This window comes from Anolis sagrei, chromosome 1, assembly GCF_037176765.1.
Source record: "Anolis sagrei isolate rAnoSag1 chromosome 1, rAnoSag1.mat, whole genome shotgun sequence".
Taxonomy (NCBI): Eukaryota; Metazoa; Chordata; class Lepidosauria; order Squamata; family Dactyloidae; genus Anolis; species Anolis sagrei.
This window is the reverse complement of record NC_090021.1, coordinates 78,619,756-78,644,762: the sequence shown is the minus strand read 5'-3', so window position 1 is coordinate 78,644,762 and position 25,007 is coordinate 78,619,756. Positions and strand designations below refer to the sequence as shown.

Sequence of the window (25,007 nt, the reverse complement as noted above, 5' to 3'; positions counted from 1 at the left end):
CCAGCTGGGGCCCAACGGAGCACCTGGCACCTTTCCCTCCTCCGTCCTCGCCCCGCAGATGCCTTCCTCGGCGGTGGAGGTGCACACGGGACGGGAGAGGAGGGAAAGATGCACCCTGCGGAGGCCTGCGCTGTCTTCCGCAGCTGGTGCACACCTTTCCCTCCTCTCTCGTCCCGTGTGCGCCTGCCGAGGAAGGCATCTGCGGGGCGAGGACGGAGGAGGGAGACCTACGCTGGTGAGCGCGCTCACCCCTGCTGCTTCCGGAGAGCCTTCCAGCATGTCTACAGGCTCCTGCAGCAGCGCGGCATGGGCCAGACGCTCCGTTGGGCCCCAGCTGGGCCCAGTGAGGAAAGAGTCAGCATGAGGAAGGAGGCCGGAGGGCCGCCTTCCTCACGCTGCCTCTCTCCTTCCTGGACCCAATTGAGGCCAATGGAGCGTCTGGCCCATGCCGCGCTGCTGCAGGAGCCTGTAGACATGCTGGAAGGCTCTCCGGAAGCAGCAGGGGTGAGCGCGCTCACCAGCGCAGGTCTCTCTCCTCTCCTCCGTCCTCGCCCCGCAGATGCCTTCCTCGGCAGGCGCACATGGGACGAGAGAGGAGGGAAAGGTGTGCACCAGCTGCGGAAGACAGCGCAGACCTCCGCAGGGTGCATCTTTCCCTCCTCCGATGTCGCCCCGCAGATGCCTTCCTGTGGTGGAGGCAGGAAAGGCGCGCGAGGCAGGAGGGAAAGGCGCGCACCTCTCCCCCTTCTCTCTCGCCCCATGCGCGCCTTTGCCACCACCGCCGCCAAGAAAGGTGCGCACAGGATGAGAGAGAAGGGGGAGATGTGCGCGCCTTTCCCTCTTTCACCCCATGCATGGCTTTTCTGCTCCTTGCACCACTGCCCCCGCGGCCGTGCGGGGGCCCAGGGAGGAGGAGAGCAAGCCCATGGAAAACCCTGCCACCGGGGCTCCCTTCTCCTCTGGCGTCGCTGCCGCCGCCGAGGAACGCAAAGGGGGAGCAGGGAAAGACAGAAGGGGGTTGGACTAGATGGCCCTTGGGGTCTCTTCCAACCCTTTATTAGCATGAATCTTATGATTGTTTATATTATTATTGAGGATGGCTGTCTATCCATCAGGGGTGCTTTGATTGTGCTTCTGCTGCATGAAGACAGAAGGGGGTTGGACTAGATGGCCCTTGGGGTCTCTTCCAACCCTTTATTAGCATGAATCTTATGATTGTTTATATTATTATTGAGGATGGCAGTCTGTCTGTCAAGGGTGCTTTGATTGTGCTTCTGCTGCACGAAGGCAGAAGGGGGTTGGGCTAGATGGCCTAAAGGATATCTTCCAACTTTTTATTAGTATTAATGTTATTGTTGTTGTTATTGAGGCTGGGTGGCCATCTGTCAGGGCTGCTTTGATTGTGCTTTCCCTGTATGAAGGCAGAATGAAGGGGGTTGGACTAGATGGCCTTTAGAGCTCCCTTCCAACGCCATTATTAATATTAATAAGAATAGATAGCCATTTGTCGAGAGTGCTTTGATTGTGCTTTCCCCGCAAGAAGGCAGAATGAAGGGGGTTGGACTAAATGGCCTTTAGAGGTCCCTCCCAACTTTAGGATTCTGTGAAAGGAATATTTGTTGAACATGAGCCAGTAGTATGATGCTGCAGCTAAAAAGGCCAATGCTGTTTTAGGCTGTGTCAATAGGAGAAGCCTGAGAGAAGGCAAAAGGGAACTGATATGACACTTTACCTTGGCTGGTTTTTATAATTGCTTTAAATGAGAATTATTTCATGCAACAGTTTATTTTAACTTATTGCCAGCATGATGTAAAGGACCCAGAGTATAAATGAAATTCAAGGGAGAAAGAGCAACTGTAATGTACAATGTAAGGTACAATGTCCCTCTCATGGGAACTTGCATGTCATAGGCATTTGAATTAAAATTACCATCTTGAATTCAAATCTGATTTTTAATTTTTTTAATTTAGTGTGCATTGGAAGAGGGGTGGTCTTATACGGCGAGTATATCCCAAACTCTATATTTTAACTGAAAAAATTGGGGGTCGTCTTATACGCCCAGTCGTCTTATATGCCGGAATATACGGTAAACTTCCTATGAAAGCTTTTGAGATTTAAGGACCACTGACTGATTAGACTGTGGGTTTGTGAAAGGGTAATAAAAGGTGTAAGAGTTTTAAAATAGTTTTTAAAATAAAAAGTATTATATTCTCTTGCTGTCTGGAACCTGCCCTGAATTCTTCTCACACACTTGAGTATAGAAATATTAAAATAAATAGTTGGTCCATTCCTATTCACCACCTTCCATCTTTGCTGCAACTTCAATTATTTATTAAAAACTATTTTATATTTCTTGAAAAACCACTTCTCCTATTATTTCCAAATAGGAGTAAGATTTCTTCCAGTACCAAGTTATGTTGAGAACTTCACATTTAATCACATAGTTCCACTTTTAGCATCAAAAGATCTACATAGAATGAGATACCTTGGGGGCACAAAACATTGCTAGTACATTTATTTTTCTTACTACAATACAGACATACCTCAGCTAATAAATTTTCTATAAACCCTTTTATGCCTGCTCAACGTTTCCCTTAGCATCCTTTATTTGGATGAAAAAGATTTGTTTCAGCTACAATGACATTGTAAGCAAGGTTGTGAGGTTGCAGTAATATGTCTATAGCAAACAATGCAATTCAGTCTGACATGGGAAATAATGGAATCCTGCTTTAGCTGATTCTACCTTAGCTGTGTGCACCTTCTCACAACAGACAGATATACAGCAGCTGCCTCTAGAATCCCTTACCAAGCATAAAGAGCAAAAGCAGAAGGGGGAAAAGAGAGCAGTGGACAGCTGAGCCTGGTCCTGGTCCTTCCCTCCCCGCGAGACGTCCCTCTGAGGCCTCCCTGGGGCCTAAGAGGAGGAGAAGGAGGAGGGGAAGGAAGCAAGCGAGGCCCAGACCAGGCGCCGGAGAGGCTGACCAGGGAAAGCCCCTCTCTCTTGGCAGGCAAGGAAGAAAAGGGAGCAGGAGTTGCGCTCGCCTTGCTCTCCTCCTCCTCCTCCTCGCTCTCCAAGTGCTGCCACTCCATCAGCCAGCTGATGGAGTGTCCCCCTTTCCCTCCCTGCTGCCCTCCTTCCCCCCCCCCGCCTCCCTCCCAGAAAGAAAAGATGGAGAAAGAGATAAGGCGGTGCTTGGCCAAGGCTGTCCTTCCTCCTTTCTTGAGGGGCGGCTCACACATTCGCCCTCCTGCCTTCCGCCCTCCCCTTGAACACCACACTTCCCGCTGGCTCCACCTCCTCCCCTACTCCTCCTTCTCCCAGTTCATATGTGCCTTCTTCGCCTTCCTCTCCTCCTCTTCCCCCTCCTCCTCCTCCCCGCCCCCGCCTCCCTGTCAATGCGGTGGTTGTCAGGGAAGGAAGGAAAGGAAGCAAGCCCTCCTTGCCTTTCCCTTCGCTGGATGGAGAGAGAGAGAGAGAGCGAACAAAAGGAAGGAAAGGCCCTTCAAAGCTGGAGGGGGGGGAGGACTGAGGAGGGAAAAACGCATGAAACAGCAAGTACGCAAAAAGCGAACCGCAAAGTAGCGAGGGAACACTGTACATGAAATACTTTGAATTCCTTTGGTAAGTGACACGCATGAGAAGTGAATATTCAAGTGCTAGACTTTATATTTCATTACCTGTTGATCTGTCGTTGAACGTTGCTGGACTACATCATGGCTCACAGAGCCTTTTTTAACTTGTATTCTGCCTGGTGGGGGAGGAATCGCACCTGAATAGGAGGATGAGTTATCAGCATCTGAAGAATATGAATGCCTCAATTCCTGTTCATTCTTTGACATCACAAATCTGGGCAGAGGAAGGTCTTTAACTGTTAAAAATAACAATGCACATGATTATTTTAATTTTTAAAAGTTAAAAATTGCTTATCTTCATTCTTCACCCCAGATTTCAGGAAACGGAATTTCCAACCCAGAATCCAAACTCATGATGTGATCAGTAATGGAATTTTCCAAGACAACTGAAAACTCCTTAGCAAGGGAAAGCTCTAGTTACTATATATCTCACAACAGCACAAGCTGGTGGATTATAACATTTCATTTGTATCTGCAGGTGTTTTCTCCAAATTTATGTTTATCCTGTTATTTGATTTTGGTTTAACTTCAAGAGAAACAGTCCAGGTGACACTGCAATATGTCAATGAGGGGTTTTTTATAATTAAATATTTGCTAAATTCCAGCAAATTCTAGGACAGATTATGGTGGGAAACTCAGTAGTCCTAAGGGTTACTACATGCCTTCATTTGTTTTTTTAAAAGATGCAGTAAAATAATTATGAATATCATAGGCAATAATTTTGACCTCTACATCCTTGGTTTCTGGACACAATGGATCACAATATGGCAAGACTAAGAGTGGGCAACTGTGAAAGAGTAAGGGGTTTCAATAGCTTCTCAAAAAAGCTTGGAAGGCTATGCCTTCCCAATCACTCCTGAAAAAAAATCAAGCATTCTCTAGGGCAGGGGTTCTTAAAGTGTGCTCCGTGGAGCCTCTGGGGCTTTGCAAGGCATACTGAAGGGTTCTGCACTTTCCTTCTCCTCCTCTTCCTGCTTTTATTGTGCTTTTCCTGGGAGCCAAAAGGGGTTGCGTCGCATGACCCCTGGGGTCTTTCACTGTAATACATTTAAGTTTATGCTGGTTAAAGTTGTTCTTAATTTTAAATATTGTATTGTCCTTTCTTTCTCTCTTTTTCGCACTACAAACACAATGTATGCAATGTGCATGAGAATTTTATTTTTATTAATTCACACAAACACTCTCCATCTGCCTCTGGCCTGTCTGTCAAATTTAAAACACATTGCGGCCCCCATATCAAAAAATCTGCCGATGTCTGATATACATACATAATATAATATAATATAATATAATATAATATAATATAATATAATACAATACTAACTCCAAATATGGCGGAAATTCCTATGGTGGAAAAAAATCCACCTAACTTTTTGCATATTGAACCTGTTGCTATGTTTTAATTTTTAAGCAAAGGGAAAAAATGTATTGTTCCAGAAGTGATGCATTCAAATGCACCAACTGGAAAGTGTAGTGAGCATAAAGAGCACAGCTAACAAATTTATACCTGCTTCTGTCTTTCTCAAACACACTGGCAGGAGGTTCTGCTCAAGGCTCTCGCTTGAATATATTTTCCATCCTGGCAATTACCTTAATGTACTTGTTAGTCTTTAAGCTGTCACAGGATTCTGGGCTTTGCTTGGCAACATATCACTATGATTACCACTATGGAAATAGCCATTATGAAAAGATGCTAAATGAACATAAGACTGCAGTTCCTGGAACATGCAAAAATCTATCACAATTCAAACTTTCCCATTATTTTCCCTGTACCTATGAGTGGTAACTCAGTGCTCCCAAGTACAGTTCGCCTTTTATATCCATGAATATTCCATCCACAGGTTCAGTCACCTATAGTTTGAAAATATTTCCCCCACATTTTTTTCCTTAAAAAGCAAATTTTGATTTTACCATTTTACATAAAAGACACAATTTTACAACAATACTGTATATAATGCAACTTGAACGCCCACAAGTTATGATATCTACTGGATGTCCTGAAACCAAACTCCAGCAGATGCTGAGTGCCCACTTTGTACCCATATGTTTTTAACATGCATCCAAATTTATGTGAAGCATTGTATATAGTTTGATATACGTTGCTCCAAAATTGAAGGTGCTGGCAAGTTAGGAGTTGCAGGAGTTAGAAGCTTCATTGGTGCTTCAGAACAGAGTTGTCTTATGTTGTAGGAACAGCAGAACCAATCACAGAAAAGAAGCTCTTAATAGATTTCGTTAAGGAATCAAGCCAATGGTATGAAGAATCATACAACAGTAGTATTTTAGTACTCCAAACAAGTATATTTCAATGCCTATTTCAAGGCTTACCCGAATTTAAGCTTTCCATCCGCAATGGGAACCCAGACTGAGCCACTGCAACTAGTTTCAGAGCAATGTAGAACTGGCTTCTTCCAAAGTATCCAAGTCTTGTTGCACCACAAAGTTCCATGATCTAAAGATAAAACAGAACATCTGAAGTAAAATTACATCTGTAAATAAAAACTGGTATTATGTCAACTCTTCTAAATAACCAACAAACGACTCCAAAATCAGATCTAATGCTGTGATACTGGATAAACTGTCAACTGACATGTCTTGCAAAACAAATATTTTCTACTAGTTTTTTCACAGATTGTCTTATATTGCATGACAGTGTAAATGTTTCTGTATGTGAAAAACAGTGAATTCTAAAAGCATATTTAATTGTTCAGTATCTTTAAAAAACAATAACAAAATGGTAGTATGTGCATCTACAAGAAATGTGAACAAATGTCCACTGCACATTATATAAACTTAATATTTTCTTTAGAAGTATAACTATATTAGAAAATCACAGTTGTACTCACTATTTATTCTTAATAATGCTTCAGAATAGGCAAAAATGTCCAAGACTCCTCTGTAATGGTTATCCCTTAATTTCCCTGGTACTATTATAAAAACATCACCACAATTATTATGGCAACTAATGCGATTGTAGTATTTTGATGTCTATCATTAATTATTTTGTGTATCAACATTTTTCTGTCGATGGAAAATACAGGAATTTGACTATGCAAATTTTAATGACCTTTTCACATCTTGTTCTTTGATTTCCCCCCTTCCTCTATAATAAATAATGTTTTTATTCTAATATGCAGAACAAAAACATGATCTCATTTTAAGAGCTCACTAAGCTGTAACTGGTATTCAGAGTATATCTGCCTTGCTACGCTTAACAATCTAAATACGCAAAACTGTTCTGTTTTATTCATATAGAAAGAAATCTGCATTTAGCAAACTGGGAAAAAGGAGAAGATATAACTGAATATTATACAAAACCATATGTTTAGTTTTTGTAAGTAGCCAAGGTTGTTTGAGATGAGCAAGCCAAATTGTACATACTGTATATAATCGAGTATAAGCCTAGTTTTACAGCCCCTTTTTAGGCTGAAAACACCCTCCTCAGCTTATACTTGGGTGAGACTCCTGGCTTCTTTCAGCCCCACGCCTTCCTGCCAGGACCCTCACCTCTCCATGTAACAACCCAGCTCTTCTTATCTGTCGCTGCAGCACACACCTTCCTCTCCTAGCTCGGCACAGTGTGCACCTTCCTCTTCTCCTCCCTCGGTGCTGTGCGCACCTTCCTCTCCCCCTCTCTCAGCACCAGTTTTCCCCACTTTTTTTCATTTATATGCACACAGCATTTCCCCCCAAATGTATAGTTAAAATGAACAACATTGATTATTGGAAGGATACATAAGCACGTTTACATTGAAGGAGGTTAGAATAATGTTTTAATCAAAGTTGGACAGTCTTATCTTAAATCAGTTTTATGCAAAGATTCAAAAACATTTAACCTACTGATGCCTCAATTAATGTACATGTATTGATATCTATTTTTATTTTGAAATTTACCAGTAGCTGCTGCATTTCCCACCCTCAACATATACTCGAGTCTATACATTTACCCAGTAAATTGAATTTATATATATATATATATATATATATATATATATATATATATATATATATATATGCATGCTTATATTCGGGTCAGCGTATACTGTATATACTGTATTTGCAATATCAGCATCAAATCAATGTTGGAGACTATTATCACAGCTAAGGTGCCCTGCTCTACTCTGGGACATGTGGCATAATTTTGTTCAATATAGTGATTTGACACTAATCACTATATTCACTATAGTCAATATAAACACAGAAAATCACTTCTACATATGGAATTATAAGATAAATGTAATAGAGCAAAAAATGGTGTCTGCAATGCAGCAAATACTAACAAATTTTCATTTGTTCAAAAAATTTGCAACATTATAAGCAGAAATAGGACTGTTTTTTAACATTATGTACACAAGAACTGTACATATTGCATATAAAAGTACAAAAAATATAGTCTACATTTCAGAATGCACACATCACAAAGCCAATGAATGCTATGTGATTATGGAAATGAAAATAACTTCCTACCAAAGGAGCTCTTACGAACTATAAGAATAGTATCTTCCTAATCATCAATGATCCAGGTAACACTGGTTCTATAGCCTTGAAGCTGCACAAAAGGAGGTCCCAAAATCATAGTATCATGTGGGTATACAACTATGGTGGTCTGATGGCCAATTCCTGACCTTTTACACACCTCTGAGGATGCTTGCCATAGATGCAGGCGAAACATCAGGAGAAATGCCTCTAGAACATGGCCATATAGCCCGAAAAAACCCACAAGAACTGACTTTTACACACAATCCCATTCTCCTGCAAAAATTAGAAGCCTGGTTTCCTTTTTTGAACACAAAATGTCACTTTTTACTAAAAGAAGATATCCATCTTTTGTGTTTGCATACATCTCTGAGGGGAAAAAAATCTGTTTATGTTATGGACTACTGAATGGATACAAAAGCAGTGCTGGTGGAAATAGGCAGATGCAGATGTCATCATATTAGGCAGGTGAAATACATTAGCCCGAACAGGTCCATCTATAATCTACTTCCAATATTGACTGACTGAAACTAAAACTATTCTGACACAGTAATTCTCTGTAAATAAATATTGAATTGTGGGTAGTACCTCTTAATTACACCAATTTCCCATTCTTTTAAAACCGTTATGCTAATAAGCTATGCTAAAAGTTAAAAACTCACTAATTTGATTTTTTAACATGACATTTGAGATCCAATAGCTAAACACATAGATCTGCAATTTAAAAACCTTTAGACTGGTAACTAAATTAAGCCAACAGTCCTTCTACATAAAAAAAGTTATTCCCAGCAGCTTTCTTCATTTCATTAGCACCATTTTAAGGGTAGTGATTTTTATTGTTAAATACAGGGCATCCACGTGAAATACTCCAACTCATTCAGAGATATCCCAGTAGATGACAATCTCTTGTATTTCCTGATCTATCTTTTCCACTCTCCAAAGCAATGATGGCCCCATTAAGTAGGGCTGAGAATATAGAACTCTCAGATTTTGTTCAACTGAAATACTCAAATGACAATCATAAGTAATGGTGAAGGCTTATAGGAGCTGCAGTGCAAAAATGCTGGAAGGCTACACATTCCCAATCAATTTTTAAAAACGTATATGTTAGACAGGCATGTTTTTCACAATACTAAGTTCCTTTTGAAATGTAAGGTGTGTATAAACATTGACTGGCAATACTTGAGAAGCAATCATTGAAATATTATACCAATAACTACATCAAGCATCCTGTTACTCATATATTGCTCAATAAGTTCCAGTTCAATTAATAACAGCTAAATATGATCCAGCATTGCTAACTATAGACTGTACTAGATGTACTCATTCATTCTTTTCTTTCTTTCAATTGAATAATTTTCTTTAAAAACTGTCCAAACTGTGGCTCAAAACAAGAGTTTAAAGTAAGGATATTTTTAACTGATCAGGACTCATCTACCACCGAAGTTTTATTATAAAATACAAAGCTATAGAAAATACACTATATGCCATTTTACAATTAGTTATTATGTGTAGTTTTCTCACTATACTGACTCCAGTAATGTCAATCACACCAGGCTTCAAATTGCCAGCTGTTGAACTCTGAGAATATCCTCACCTTTTTTACCAGCAGCAACTTAAGAAGGTTTCTATTATTGGTTCCTGACTGCATATGAAGACAAACATCCATGCATACATTTCTTCCTCTTCCCCCAGTTTCCTGCTTATGCACACAATGGAACCGAGGGCCCAGCTACACTGATAATTAAATGCAGTTCCAAACCACTATTGAAGATAGCAGTTTTAGGTCTGGATAGTAATTATACGAACCATAGAGAACTGATGTACATTAAGGGGTTCTTTTGTGCATCTTGGGGGAGTTATTATGTTTATTTATATCCTGCTTTTTCTTGCCATAAGGAGACTCAAAGTGCCTCACAACTAAAAGCATTGTAATACAACTGAAAATATACAAGTATACAAGCAAGCCTGTAGCGAGGGGGTGGTTTTAGGGGTTCAACCCTCCCCCCCAATGTTTCAGATTTTTTTTTTTTTTAAAAACTGGTTTACTCATGAATTTTAACTGGTTAACAAAATCCCCATGCTAAGTCTATGAGATGCAAAAAATTAAGAGTCCCTCCAGAACTTCAAGCACTATCTCAGGCAAATATTGACAATTTATTCACACTGTCATTACTTGCAGCAATAGCCGATGTAGTGAAGCAACCAAGTTGGGTGTGTGTGTGTTGAATGCTCTCATTAAGGAGGCCAGACTTGGTGGAGGTGGTTGACAGGGGTGGAGCTGCAGGCTATTGAAGGTTGCTCTGCCTCCGCTGTGCTCTTGGCTTCAGCGTGAGCTAGGAGGCAGGTTTCGACCCCACCACACCCCCAATTTTTCAACCCTCCCCGAAATTGTCATTCCCCCCCCCCCGAAATTGTCAACCCTCCCCGAAAATTTTTTCTGGCTACGGCCCTGTATACAAGTATTTAAGTAGAATTAAACATCATTAAAAGCATATAAAATCACAGCAGCCCCGGAAAATCTTAAAAACCTTATTCTTTAAAAGCCTGCCTGAATAACAGCAGGGATTCTGGCTTCCCTGGGCAGGGAGTTCCAGAGTCGAGGGGCAGTCACCAAGAAGGCCCACTCTCTCATTCCCACTAATTGAGCTTGAGATGGAGGTGGGACCGAGGGAAGGGCCTCTCCTGAAAATCTCAGGGGCCTGGGTTCATACAAGGGGCCTAGGTTTGTACAAGGGGATGCAGTCGGCCAAATATCTTGCACCTGAACCGTCTGGAGTTGGGTGTCTGGCTGATGCAGTTTGAAGCTAGCTTCAAACTGCATTAAAGGTTGGCATAGATGGGCCAGAGTCATGACTTGACTCTTCACAAATAAACTGTGCAATCCTATGTTGCTGCGGAATTTTCCTCACACTGAGGATTATGACCATGGAGCTTGACTGTTATAGTTATTACAAGATGGATATTGCACTATACATCAAGCAACTTATTCAATTCAACAGAGCCTTGCTGAAGATGAAGTCCTATGTCTACATGTTTAGGTTCACTGAAAGTGGTATTTTTTTTCTTTCCAATAAATAGTGGTGAATGAAGTGACACTAGCTTTCACATTTAGAGAGGTCTATGAATACATAGGTTACAAATGAGAAAGATATTGATGAGGAAAAAAGAGGCAAAGAATTAAAATGTGTGACTTATTTCAACAGTCTTCTCTCTTCAGCTACCCTATAATCAATCACCTGCCACTAAAATGTACCAGTATTAATTTAAAACATGTTATCTTATTGCTCGTACTCACTCAAGTCTAATGAACCACTGAATCTAATGCACACCTCAATTTTCAAGCTCCTCAAACAAAACAAAATAAAAAAAGTATTTGCTGCCGAATGTAATGTGAAATGGCAAAAGGTGGACTTTGTGATTTGGCCAACACAGGTAGTGGGCTCTTCCATGCAATCATATAACCCAGAATATCAAAGCAGAAAATCCCACAATATCCGCTTTGAACTGGGTTATCTGAATCCACACTGCCATATATTCCAGTTTAAAGCAGATAATATGGGATTTTATTCAGCTGTGTGGAAGGGGTCTTAGAGTTCCTTATTTAAAAACAAATCTATTAGAGGACCGAAGCTTCCAGCAACAGAAAGGAAAACCTTGGGGTGGATCTATGCTGTAGAATGAATCCGCTTTAACTGCTCTGGCTCAATATATTATAGAGTCATAGAGGCTGTAGTTTTACAAGGTCTTGAGCCTTCTGTGCCAAAGAATGCTGATGCCTTACTAAACTACAGATCCCAGGACTGCATAGCATTGAGCCATGACATTTACATTTGAGATGACATTCCTCAAATAGCTTCAGGAGCAACTTCCCCTTTTGTTTTGACTCACCACTAAAGCCCCTGCTACACTACCTTATAATTCAGATTATCAAAGCAGATAATACACAATATGCAAGTTAGGACAGTGATGTGCCACAGGAAACCTTTTGTTTGACAATCTTCCCATTATCTAGCAACACATGAAGTAGATGTTGTTATCTTTTAGTGGCAGGTACTCTAGAAAACATGGCCTTTGAATTCCTCAACACCTAAAACAACTGTTATGGCCAATATATAAAGTTTACAAAGAATAATGGTGAACGGGACCAAGTGATATAAACCATTTACGTTACTTAATCTTTCAGTTTACCACTTTTACCAAAACTGAGACAATATACCTGAGTATTTTAATGAGCTGAAAGTTCTAATATTGAGCACAAGTGTGTCCTTTTTTACAAACTGTACTAATTGTAGGTACCAATTGTAAAAGGTACTGACTGCCCTTGGGCATAGTAACAGTTGTACCCATAAGTAAAAACACAATGAAATCTGCCAGAAAATTTATCTTTCAGATGAATTTCAATTACGTCATGATTCAAGGCCATGTCCATATTATACAAAGTACTTTAAGTCTTTGCATAGCTTCTTTGTACATTTCTGGCAATAGTTTCTTACCACATGGGTCAGGCTTAAAATATGTTAAAACAAGGTAGCGGAGCTCTCACGTCCCAAACATACTCATGAGTTAGAATTCAGTTTTTTTCTTTCATGATCCTCCTATTTCTGTTTTTTAGCCCTTTTCATCTATTAAAAAACGCATGTATGAGAAGTATGCAAAGATACACTAATGATAAAACATTTAACTGGGTTCATAATTTGGAGTTAAATGTGAATGGCTGAACTCATCATATAATCCAATATTCTAATGCTAATCAAGGAACATTTTCTGTGTTTGCACACTAACACAAACCATATCCTTGTTGTCTTCTTGCAACTGAGTTGCAGATGTAACGATAGAACAAAACTGACTGAACAGGAAACAAGTGCATTTGCTATTAAACTAAATTAAACTCAAATGGGCAAAAGTACAACAAAGCACCTCTTCACATGCATACCTCAGTTAACAAAACCTATGGCAAAGACATTTGTTTTTAGCGTCTTGTAATGCTCACCCAGCCCCCATTTCTTTCTTATCCTCTATGTACCTGGGCATTTCTTTAGCAGAATCATAATTAGAATCATAGAGTTGGAAGAGACCCCATGGGTCATCCAGTATAACCCCCTGCCATGAAGCAGGAAAATCACATTCAAAGCACCCCCGACAGATGGCCATCCAGCTTCTGTTTAAAACTGTCCAAAGAAGAAGCCTCCACCACACTCCGAGGCAGAGAGTTCCACTGCTGCACAGCTCTTACAACTAGAATGTTCTTCCTAATGTTCACATGAAATCTCCTTTCCTGTAGTTTAAAGCCACTGTTTCACGCCCTAGTCTCCAAGTGGAATCTTTCCTCCCTATAACTTCCCCTCACATATTTATACATGGCCATCATATCTCCTCTGAGTCTTCTCTTCTGCAGGCTAAATGTGCCCGGCTCTTTAAGCCGCTTCTCCTAGGGCTTACTCTCCAGACCCTTGATCATTCTAGTTGCCCTCCTCTAGACACATTTCGGCTTGTTAACATCTCCCTTAAACTGCAGTACTCAGAACTGGGCACAGTATTCCAGGTATTAATACAATATTCACAGTATTAAGAGGATGGTGAAGGGGTATCAGATTAAAACAACATGTGTGTAGAAAGCAATGCAATAAAGCTTTTGCTGGGAGAGAATAGGATTGATTCCACTATGCAGCTGCTCCTCCCTACAACAGATCAAGGAAACAGCAGCTGCTTCTAGAATACCTTACTGAGCATACCTGAAGGCTAACTAGAGAGTAAAGGGAAAGCAAATACGCCTGCCTCACCAGCCATCCCCAAACATGTTTTAAAGAGCACAAGTTGATAAGTTTGGCTACCAAAATTGAAATTGTAAGAAAAATGGAGGCTGGTGAAAGAGAGAGAAAATCCCTAAAAGAAGCCTTCAGACTGGTCTCCCTAACGATCAAAACATTGTGTTGTTGAAAGCTTTCATAGCTGGAATCACTGGGTTGCTGCGAGTTTTCCGGGCTGTATGGCCATGTTCCAAAAGCATTCTCTCCTGATGTTTCACCCGCATCTATGACAGGAATCCTCATACCTCACAACCTCTGAGGATGCCTGTCAAAGATCTGGGCAAAACATCAGAAGAGAATGCTTCTGAAACATGGCCATACAGGTCGGAAAACTCACAGCAACCCAGATCAAAACATTACTTTTTTACTTATAGAATAATATCCTGACTTGGCTTCTTTATTTAACATGTGCAACTTTTAGTTTTGGGTGAAGTTCGTTGAAAGCAGATGAGCGGCTCTTTCTTTATGGTGCAAGAAACTTATTTCTGTGTTGTTTCTGCCTAGTTCCAGGAGCAAATTTCTTTTAAAAGAAGTAATGGCCAGGAACACATCTATTTTGTAAAAGGGGAGGGGGGGGGGAGAAACCTGCATTTCATTTTATCCCTTGGTCAAAGCAGCAACGTTTTCTTCCAAGATTTCAAAATAAGGGACTTCCATGGGGGATACCCAATTGGCCTCTAACTGGGTTATGGGAGTTCACACTACAATATATTCCAGTTCAAAGCAGAAAATGTGGGATTTTATTTCGCTGTGTGGAAGGGGCCAAAAACAGCAAATTAACGATGGGATAACCTGCTTCCCCTCAGATACCCAGTCATATCCCTCCTTGTGCTGGCTGTTTTTTGTATTTCCCTCAGATCTTTCTTCACACTATATTTCCCCCAGATCTTCCTTCACTCCCATTGTTCATACAGGGCCCCTCCACACAGACCTCTATCCCAGAATATCAAGGAAGAAAATATCACATTGTCTGCTGGAATATATGACAGTATGGACACAGATAACTCAGTTCAAAGCAGATATTGTGGGGTTTTCTGCCTTGATATTCTGGGATATAGGGCTGTGTCAAAGGGCCCACAGATTTTTACTAGAAGTTCTATAACTGGGTTGTTGTGAGGTTTTTGGCCATGTTCCAGAAGCATTCTCTCCTGACATTTCACCTGCATTTGTGGCAGGCATCCTCAGAGGTGGTGAAGTCTGTTGGAAACTAGGAATACTGGGTTGTTTTAGGTTTTTCGGGCTGTATGACCATGTTCTAGAAGCATTCTCTCCTGACACTTTGTGTGCATCTGTAGCAAACATCTTCAGAGGTTTTAAACAGTTTTAAACAGAGGTCACAACCTATGAGGATGCTTGCCACAAAAGCAGGCGAAATGTCAGGAGATAATGCTTCTAGAACATGGCCATATAGCTTGAAAAACCTACAATAACCCAGTGATTCCGGCCATGAAAGCCTTTGACAATACATTAGGAAAATTGGTTTTATATATCTGTAGAACATCTAGGGTGGGAGAAAGAAATCTTTGTCTGTTTGAGGCAGATGTGAATTTTGAAACTGACCACCTTGATTAGCATTTAATGGCCTAGGAGTTTCAAGATCTGGCTTCTTACTGCCTGGGGGAATCCTTTGTTGGGAATCTTTGACTTTTAGGGCTTTCCCACACAGCCATATAACCCAGAATATCAAGCCAGAAAATCCCACAATATCTGCTTTGAACTGGGGGCCCTTCCACACAGACCTATATCTCAGAATATCAAGGCGAAAAATCCCACGGTATCAACTTTGAATTGGGTTATCTGAGTCCACACTCAGATAATGTGGGATTTCCCGACTTGATATTCTGGAATATGGTGCTGTGTGAAAGGACCCACAGTGTAAACCTATGGGCATGTACATAAAGTTCTCAAGGCTTTACTTTACTGTGTGGAAGAGCTTGCTGCTATATATTGCAGTTCAAAGTAGATGATGTGGGGTTTTATTCAGCTGTGCGGAAAGGGGCCCTAGTTATAACTTCAGCCACTACATAATTTTTGTGATATGCACTTTCTCATTGTCCATCCACAGTTTTTCTTGGTTTACATTCTCCATTACTTATACACACAAAGATAACAAATGGCTGTCTTTATTTTAAAAAACAAGCCCCAAAATATTTCTATTTAAAGACACAAAACGCTTGAAAAATGCGTGTTTCGGGAAGCGAAACTCTGGGTGGGCAGAAGGGACCGAGGCTGTTGTGGACAGAGAGAAGAGGCTGATGTCCCTCGGTTTCAGGCGAGAGAGAGAGAGGGGGGGGGGGCCGAAGTGGGCGTCAAGGGAAGGGGGGGCCGGGCCTTCGGGGTTTGCGGGAAGCGGCTCACCTTGGGGTGTCCCGTCTCTCTCCCAAGGCGGGGGCGGCGGCGGCTTACCTGCATGACGACCTCGTTGGGCAGCTGCGCGGCGCGGAAGAGCTCCAGGACCCGCCCGTTGGAGGCGATTTTCTTCGTGCTCTCGGTGTCGCAGTAGGCGAAGAGGTCGCAATAGTAGCGCTGCTCCGTTTCGCTCAGGGTCAGACCCTCCATCTTTAACCCTCCTGCGCCTGGCTCTGGCCCGGCTGTGTGGGGACGCTGAGGCGGGGCTGCGCGCGCAACTCGCTCGCTCGCTCTCTTAGGCGCGCGCCGCCGCCACCGCCGCGCGCCGCCTCGCGCCGGTGGCGGCTCGGGCGAAAGCAGTTGTGGCGGCGCTTGGGGGAAAAGGTGTGTGTGTTAGGCCTTTCGTAAGAGTGCGCCTGCGCCGCGCCTCTCGCGCCGCCTCAGCTGTTGCTTGTTGATCTCGCGCAGCTTCCCCGCCTTCCTTCCTTCCTTCCTTCCTTCCTTCCTGAAGCAGTTGTTGGAAAGGCACAAGGAAGGAAGCGCCACAACCTATAGCAGTAGTACAGGAGGGAAAGGGGCGTGGCCGAGCGCGCGGGCGGAAGCGTCTTTCTTTCTCTCTCTCTCTCTCTCTCTCTATATATATATATATATTCTAATGAAGTTTCTGTACGTCTCCTGCGGCCACGCCCCTTCCTCTTCCTTCCACTCCCGAAGTCGCGCGCCCGTTTTCCTGAGTTTGGAGGTGTCTCTGGGAAACTCAGCCGGAAGACCCGGATGCGAAGCGAGGATGACGTCGAATTTCAGTCACGCTTCTCTCTCATTTCTCTCCCCCGCCCCCCATGGGGCTGCTCAGTGATTGGTGGAGGGAGATTCCTTTGCTGCCCCCTATTGACTGGGAGGAAGAGTGCAGCGCTCCTGCAGATAGAAAGCCTGGCAGTCTCCCAAATGTCTCTGAATAAAGCCCCACATTATCTGCTTTAGAATCATAGAATCAGAGTTGGAAGAGACCTCATGGGCCATCCAGTCCCACCCCCTTCCAATAAGCAGGAAAATTGCATTCAAAGCACCCTCGACAGATGGCCATCCAGCCTCTGTGTAAAATCTTCCAAAGAAGGAGCCTCCACCACACTCTGGGGCAGAGAGTTCCACTGCTGAACAGCTCTCACAGTCAGGAAGTTCTTTCTCATGTTCAGATGGAATCTCCTCTCTTGTTGTTTGAAGCCATTGTTCCGCCTCCTAGTCTCCAGGGCAGCAGAAAACAAGCTTGCTCCCTCCTCCCTGTGGCTTCCTCTCACATATTTATGGCCATCATGTCTCCTCTCAGTCTTCTCTTCTGCAGGCTAAACATGCCCAGCTCTTTATTCTGGGGCCAGAATAAAGAAGGGGAGCCAGAATAAAGAAGGGGAGCCAGGAGGACGTTGCCATCTTGTCCCCTGTGACATCAGCGCCCCTCCACCAGCACCAACGGCCACTCTGGGGCCAGAATTGTTTTTATACTATGTCTTGAATTTTGTTGTTCCTATGTTGTACACCGCTGTGAGTCGCCCCTAGGCTGAGAACAGCGGTATATAAGCAAAGTAAATAAATAAATAATAAATTTAAGCTGCTCCTCATAGGGCTTGTTCTGTTCAAATTCACAGTAATCACAAATGATATTGGATGGGTTTTGTACAACATTTATTTTCTGTATATGTAACTTTCAAATGCTTACAGCCACATTTTGTTCCTTTGGTCTAGATCCCACTAAGTATAAAAACCTGTATCTCTAAGGAGAACAAGTGTCAAGTGTATAACTTTGTAAGTACCTTCAAATGTGTTTTATTATATGATGTTTAATGGATATATTTGTAGCATTTGTTGATATATATAACAATTTCAGACCACTAGAGGAAGGCCTAGAGTAAGGCCGAAACCAGTCGTGGGCGGCTGATTCATGTTCAACTCGGCATAAGAACACACAACGTTGATACCATTTCAGAGTGATTGTACAAAATCCATACAATATCGTTTGTGATTACTGTGAATTTGAACAGTATAATAAATTTTAATGGTCATATTATTTGCTGTACTTATTTATTTTCTATTTTGTATATAAGTGGGCTATTTTGTTGAGCTTACTCACTTAGAAGACTGGGCAACTTGGAAGGCGCTGAACAGTCTGTGATCTGGTACTACGAGATGCAGAGCCAACCTTAAGAAATGGGGCCACAAAGTGAAGTCCAGAACATGCAAGGGTGGAGAAGAGCAAACCACAGACCATCTATCAGGGCCGTAGCCAGAAAAAAATTTCGGGAGGGGTTGAAATTTTTTTGGGGGGGTTGAAAATTTCACGGGGGGGGGGTGTTGAAACCTGCCTCCTAGCTCACGCTGAAGCAAAGAGCACAGCAGGGGGCAGAGCAGCCTTCAATAGCCTGCAGCTCCACCCCTGCCAACCACCTCCACCAAGTCTGGCCTCCTTAATGAGAGCATTCAACACACACACAACTTGGTTGCTTCACTACATCGGCTATTTCTGCAAGTAATGACAATGTGAATAAATTGTCAATATTTGCTTGAGATAGTGCTTACAGTTCTGGAGGGACTCTTAATTTTTTGCATCTTATAGACTTAGCACGGGGATTTTGTTAACCAGTTAAAATTCATGAGTAAACCAGGTTTTTTAAAACAATCTGAAACATTTCAGGGGGGGGGGGTTGAACTCCTAACCCCCCCCCCCCCCCCCCGCTACAGTCCAGCCATCTATTACAATGCAGTCTGAACCCTGCCACATGCACAATAGAGGACCTTCTTATAGCAAAACCAGCGGCACTCCCAAGTGAACAGCTACTGGTCAAAGGACATTTAGTATAATGCCAAGTTTTTAACTTTTGTGTTTTCTGAAATACATCACAAATGTACCCTTGGTTCTCTCCTGATACGATAAATAAATAAATCTGCTTTGAACTGGGATATATGACAGTGTGTACTCAGATATTCCATCTCAAAGCAGATATTGCGGGTTATTCTGTCTTGATAATTCTGGGTTATATGGCAGTCTGGAAGGGCCCTCTCTCTATGTGAAATTCAGACCTTTGATTAAGTTAAGCATTATTAGACTTCGTTAAAACACACTCAGAGCCACGCCTCGCGAGGAAACAATGTCCAATTTGGCCTTTATTAGGGCCACAAAAAAAGCGTGCAAGCACCCAAACGCTCCAGCCATATATAAAAAGGACTATATTCAAGCTTGCCTGCTTTTGTGTCATGTTGATGACGTCCCATAAAAGATATTGACAAGCTCAGTTTTCTAAACGTGCAGAGACCTGAAAATGTGAGAAGATAGGATTGCCTCTCTAGGGTCATCCCAGGTCCTCAGAGATCCCAGTGGCATTAAGTGTTGTGCATTAATTACCAATTATAGTAGCTCCTTGTTATTTGTGCACAAACACTTTCCCTCTTTTGAAAACAACATAATCTTACCTTGATCAAGGTGAAGTGAAGGGATTATTTCTTCTTGTTTATGGATAAAGAATATTTAATGTAGTTGACTTATACTTTTAGACCCTACACCAGACATTGGCAAACTTGGGCCCTCCCTCCAGATGTTTTGGACTTCAACTCCCACAATTCCTAACAGCCTCAGGCCCCTTCCCTTTCCCCCTCAGCTGATTAAAATGAGAGGGAAAAGTAAAGGGCCAAGGCTGCTAGGAATTGTGGGAATTTAAGTCAAAAACACCTGGAGGGAGGGCCCAAGTTTGTGCATGCCTGCACTACACTATTATAATGCTATCATTCCACTTTAACTGCCATGGCAATATCCTATGGGATGTGCAGTTTAGGGAGGTGTTATTCGATACAATTTGTTTTAAAAAATCTTTCACATTTTACATACTGTTATTTGTAGAAATCTTGGGAATTCAGGTTGTCATTGAACACGGAAACCCCTGCTTTCAAGTTGATCTGACCACAGCAGGGAGTTCCACAGTTCCTGGGTGCATGAATTGACCAAGTATCAACAGGATAGTGGCACCAGCAACAGCTACCGCAAAGAACTCTTTTTTTCTCTCCCTCTCAGGCTCCCCTGGCCACCTTGTAACAAACCCCTAATAAAAAAGTATCCTTTTTCCTAACTTTCACCTCTCTGCTTGATACATTGTGTCCTTTACTGACTCCAATTATGAATCTTTCTCTTCCACCAGCCATGCAGCCCCGCTGGCTTGGCTGGGATGCTCCAGCAGCATCCCGGGGGGCACGGAACTGTGATCATTTAAGCTGCGGATACCAGGACCCATCGGGCCTCCGTATCCGTGACTTAACCGATTCTGTCGGAACCAACGCTATCTTCTTCCTTGCTATCTTGTTTTCTGCTGAACGGACCCCTACGCCCCTCAGATCCACTTTTCCCCATCCAAAATACTCCTGTGGAAACTAAAGACATTTTTGTGGTCCTGCGGTTCCACATAACATTGGTGTATGTGTCCCCTTTTTCTTGTGTGTGTTGCCTGGATGATGCCTGCAGAATCCGGAAAATCCCTCTTGTATCATCCCAGAACCCAGGCCATTGCCTGGCCACTCTGATGACTTTTTATGAATTGGATTCCTTTTTTATGAATGAATCTCCTTTTCTATGAAGGAGCTTTGGCTGCTTGGTGCCTTTATGTACCTTGGGCCTTCCCTTTATGAACTCCAGATAACAAGGACCAATATTTTCCAACCCTGTATGCTCTTCTTTCTCCTTTATGAACTCTATATATGCCCCATGCCCCCAATTATTATATGTATGCCTATGTAAAATATTGAGCAAGGTGGCTTTTTTGTGAACTGTGACCAGCACTGCAGGACTTTCTAGGTCTTCATCCTCAGTCAATGGACTTTTCAGAAACTCTCAAGAATGGGCATTAGGCAAATTGCCCCCTTTTCTTGGGCCTCAGAAGGTCGTTGACTAGGCCACCTGAGTATTGGGGACCTATAGACATGCTAAATATTCTTCACAAAGGACATTTCCCCACCCCCGAGGACAAGGGAATGTTGCCGTTCCTCCAACAACGATGTTCCCTTTCCCAGAAGAATGGATCCCAGAAGAATGGATCCTTTCAAGAAAATAGTATCACTGCACTCTTTGAATAATGGACTGGGTCTGAGGGGCCAGACGGAAATGTTATTTCAAAACCCCATATCAATAGCTAGGTCGGGCTTGAGGGCTTACAACAATTGCCATTATTAAGCAACTATTTTCCTTTGTTTTTTCTTTTGCCGTGTCTCCTTTCCCACCACTGGCTGAGCGGCCAAAGCGGGGCATAGGCTGTCATTGGATGAGCCGCACCTGCCCCCAGCCGCTCCTCCCGGCTCACTGATGCCACAGCCAATCACAGCAAAACCAGCTCAGGGGGGCGGGCGCAGGAAATTTGAATGGAAAAAACTATATATTGTCTAGTTCTCTGTACTGGAGTTATGCTGGCCCCTTTGCAGATTACTGTGGTCATCATCCTTTCCAGCTGGAATAGAAAATAAACTTTGGTGGCCTTGCTTCATCTTGGTGTGATTTATTGGGGATAGGGAAACTTTTATTGGTGCTAATTGTCATGCCAGGTGTAGCAAAGCCTCAATTTGGGTCTTCAGTGGTCTCTGCTCAGGCAGCGTCTCCTAAATCTGTGTACTGCTTCAAGGGTGCTATCTTACAAATCGTACATGTTAAAAAATATAGATGAAAAGTTTTCATGAGATATGCGGTGTCCCCATATATTCTGTTAATATAATTCATGTATGGATATTTCTTATAAAGGATTGATTTAACCTCTGGTTTGCAAATAAAACTAAATAAAACTGTGTCGCAAAATTATGCATGTCTAACAAACGTGTCACCAACATTAAATGGTTGGAAAGCTCTGCACAAATGTGTCATGACACAGAGTTTGAAAAGCACTATCCTAGTGGATGCAAAAAAACAGTGAAGGGTGTGTTGTGGTGCACTAACTACTGGGAGGAAAAGAGGAAGCTAATTAAACACACACACAGGTCTTTGCAAGATGTAGCAAGAAATCAGTGGAGTGTTGCAAATTGTAGCTGAGCAGGAAATTTGCACACACCCCTTTCCTCTTGCCTGCAGTTGGGTCCAGCAAAACCAGAGACTTTGGCCCTTTCTACACTGTCATATAAAATCCAAATTATCTGCTTTGAACTGGATTATATGGCAGTGTAGACTGACATAATCTAGTTCAAAGCAGATAATGTGGATTATCTGCTTTGATAATCTGGATTATATGGCAGTGTAGAAGGGGCCTCAGAGACAGGTCTTGAGATCTGGTAATTCTACCTCCATATGACTCCCCATATAACTCCCATCATTAGCTACATTGAATAGAATTACTGGGAGTTAGAATTGAAGAACACCTGGAGAGCCAACAGTTTCTTATGCAGCAATAGGACAGAGGCACATATGCATTTACAGCTGTATGAGAATGTAAGAAATTGTACATTGGTCTTTCAGAAAGATTACAGTTTGGGATTAAAGCATATCCCGTACTGTTTAACATATTCCTAACCTTCCTATATGAGTAGAAACATGAAGAAACAATTATGTGGGCAACTGAAATATTCACAATGCCTGTTTGATACTATGATCCTACTAGTCAGTTTAGATTTGCAGACATAACACATATTTAATCAGAAATACAGTAGACTCTTAAGGTCCTTCCACACTGCCCTTTATCTCAGGACCTGATCTCAGATTATCTGCTTTAAAAGGGGAATATCCCTGCTAGATAACCAGGGATAAACAGATTACTTGGGATCAGATCCTGGGGTATAGGAGCAGTGTGGAAGGGCCCTCAGTTAACCGGCGCCTATGGGGATTGGTTGATGCTGGATAAATGTAGTTTCTGGTTGTTTGAGAGTAACTATTGCAAATGCACCTAGCTAACCAAGAAATGATAAGACAGTAAATCGAGAGTAGAAGGGCATGTGTGTGTGTGTGTGTGTATTTATTGCTGGAAATTTTTATTTTCAAACAGGAGGTTGTCTGTAAATATTGGCTGGATTCCTTCTTACCCCTCTCATTTATTCGATGAAATCATTTTCCAGGATAAGCTTATGATGTTAAGGTTTAGTTGAAGAATGTGAAAAATAAGAATTTTTCATTTTGTTGTGGAGCTATATTGCAAAATAGTGGCTTCCTCTTGTTTTCTCTCCACTTCCTAGGTATGCATTACAAATCCAGGAAATGCCTCTAAGAAAAACAGAAGTATCCTACCATTTGAATATAAAAGCAGCCAATAGTATGATGCACTCTTAGTTGAGAACAGAGAAATATATTACAGTGTATACCCACATGAATAGGGCTTCTGAGGACTCTCTTGGAGGTCTCCTTCATAGGTCACCATATGTAAAATCCAACTCAATAAGATTTTTAAAAACTATACAGTTTCTGTATTCCTACCAACACAGGGGTCATTAGTTTGCGGATATTGTTTTCTCATTGATGGACAGTGTGCTTTGACTGTACAATCTTTTGTAACAGTTGCTGGAAAAGGTTATAAAATTATTTGTCTGTGCACACGTCATATTTAATGAAAAATAATTTCTCAGATAACATTACTAGGTTCAGGCTGTAAGTGCTTGTTTTTTTTTAATTAGTCTTCTTCTGGTTGGCTACTGGCTTCATTCCATTAGAAAACCTAATTAATGGTTAATATTTCTTTTGTGAATTGATGTCATAATCATGATAAATTAAATTCTACATGTCAGATTTCATTGAAATTAAATTTACCTATGGAGCATCTACATTGTGGAATTAATGCAGTTTGACATCACTTTGACTTGCTTAGCTCAATGCTATGGAATCGTGGGAGTTGTTATTTTACTGTTTTTAGTCTGCCAAATAGTGACTGTGCCTTCCCAAACTACAGTTCCCATGATTCTGTAGCATTGAGACAGGGCAGTCAAAGTGGTATTAAACTGCATGAATTCTAAAGTGTAGATGCACTTCTGTTCCCACGGGTTCTTCATACAAACGCAAGCTTGAATTCTGTAGTATTTTAAATCCTTTTTAGACCTTGGTTTAAGGCAGGCACGGTCAAACTTGGGCTTCCCAGGTGTTTTGGACTTCAACTACAATTCCTAACAGCCGGTATTTCCTTGCAAACATCTTGTAAGTAAAGAAGAGGTAAGACAGAATGCCTGCTGCAACATCATTTTTAGAGAACGATGAAATCCACACTGGTTCAAATGTGCAATAATGTTGTAATAAGTGCCTCACAATAGATATTCCCTGTCTACCAACTTTGCCCCCACCTTGTTATATTGTAAAATAGATTTCAATTATGTGATACTATATTTAAGTGAGCCAAAAATAGACTTGGTCCTCCATGCCATAATTATCTTTCTATAAAAGCCCATTGTGCCACATAAGGTATTAGAAATATACATTGCTATGTTCCCATGTAGAGCTAACAGGTGTAGTACTGAACATTGGACTAATTATCACACCAGGGCTTTCAAGTGGGCGGCTCCACATTTCTGTTGCTTGCAGAGTTCTGGGAAATGTAGTTTGGGAAGGCAAGGACCTCTGTAGCTAAGAATTCAAAAGGCCCCTACATTTCCCAGAATGCTGTAGGTGGCAGAAATGCAGGGCTGCCTGCTTCAAAGTCAACTCTAGAGTATTTCAGTCTCTCAGCATAAGAGGAAGGCAATTGCAAAACCATTCCTGAATAAATCTTGCCAAGAAAACTTATGATAGGGTAAGCATAAATTGGAATTAACTAG

General features: G+C 42.0%; 1 protein-coding gene across 3 annotated transcripts in view; it reads right to left on the bottom strand.

The window, feature by feature from the left end:
• Nucleotides 1-17,032, bottom strand: part of REPS1 (RALBP1 associated Eps domain containing 1) — a 61,302-nt gene extending 44,270 nt beyond the window's left edge. For all 3 annotated transcript variants that reach the window (XM_060753459.2, XM_060753461.2, XM_060753460.2), the window contains exons 1-3: nucleotides 16,326-17,032; nucleotides 5,962-6,085; nucleotides 3,679-3,869 (exon numbers count right to left, since the gene is read on the bottom strand). In XM_060753459.2, the coding sequence (XP_060609442.2) occupies nucleotides 3,679-3,869; nucleotides 5,962-6,085; nucleotides 16,326-16,478 (468 nt within the window). In that variant the 5' untranslated portion in view covers nucleotides 16,479-17,032. The remainder of the gene's footprint in view (nucleotides 1-3,678; nucleotides 3,870-5,961; nucleotides 6,086-16,325) is intronic.
• Between the last annotated feature and the right edge of the window lie 7,975 nt (nucleotides 17,033-25,007).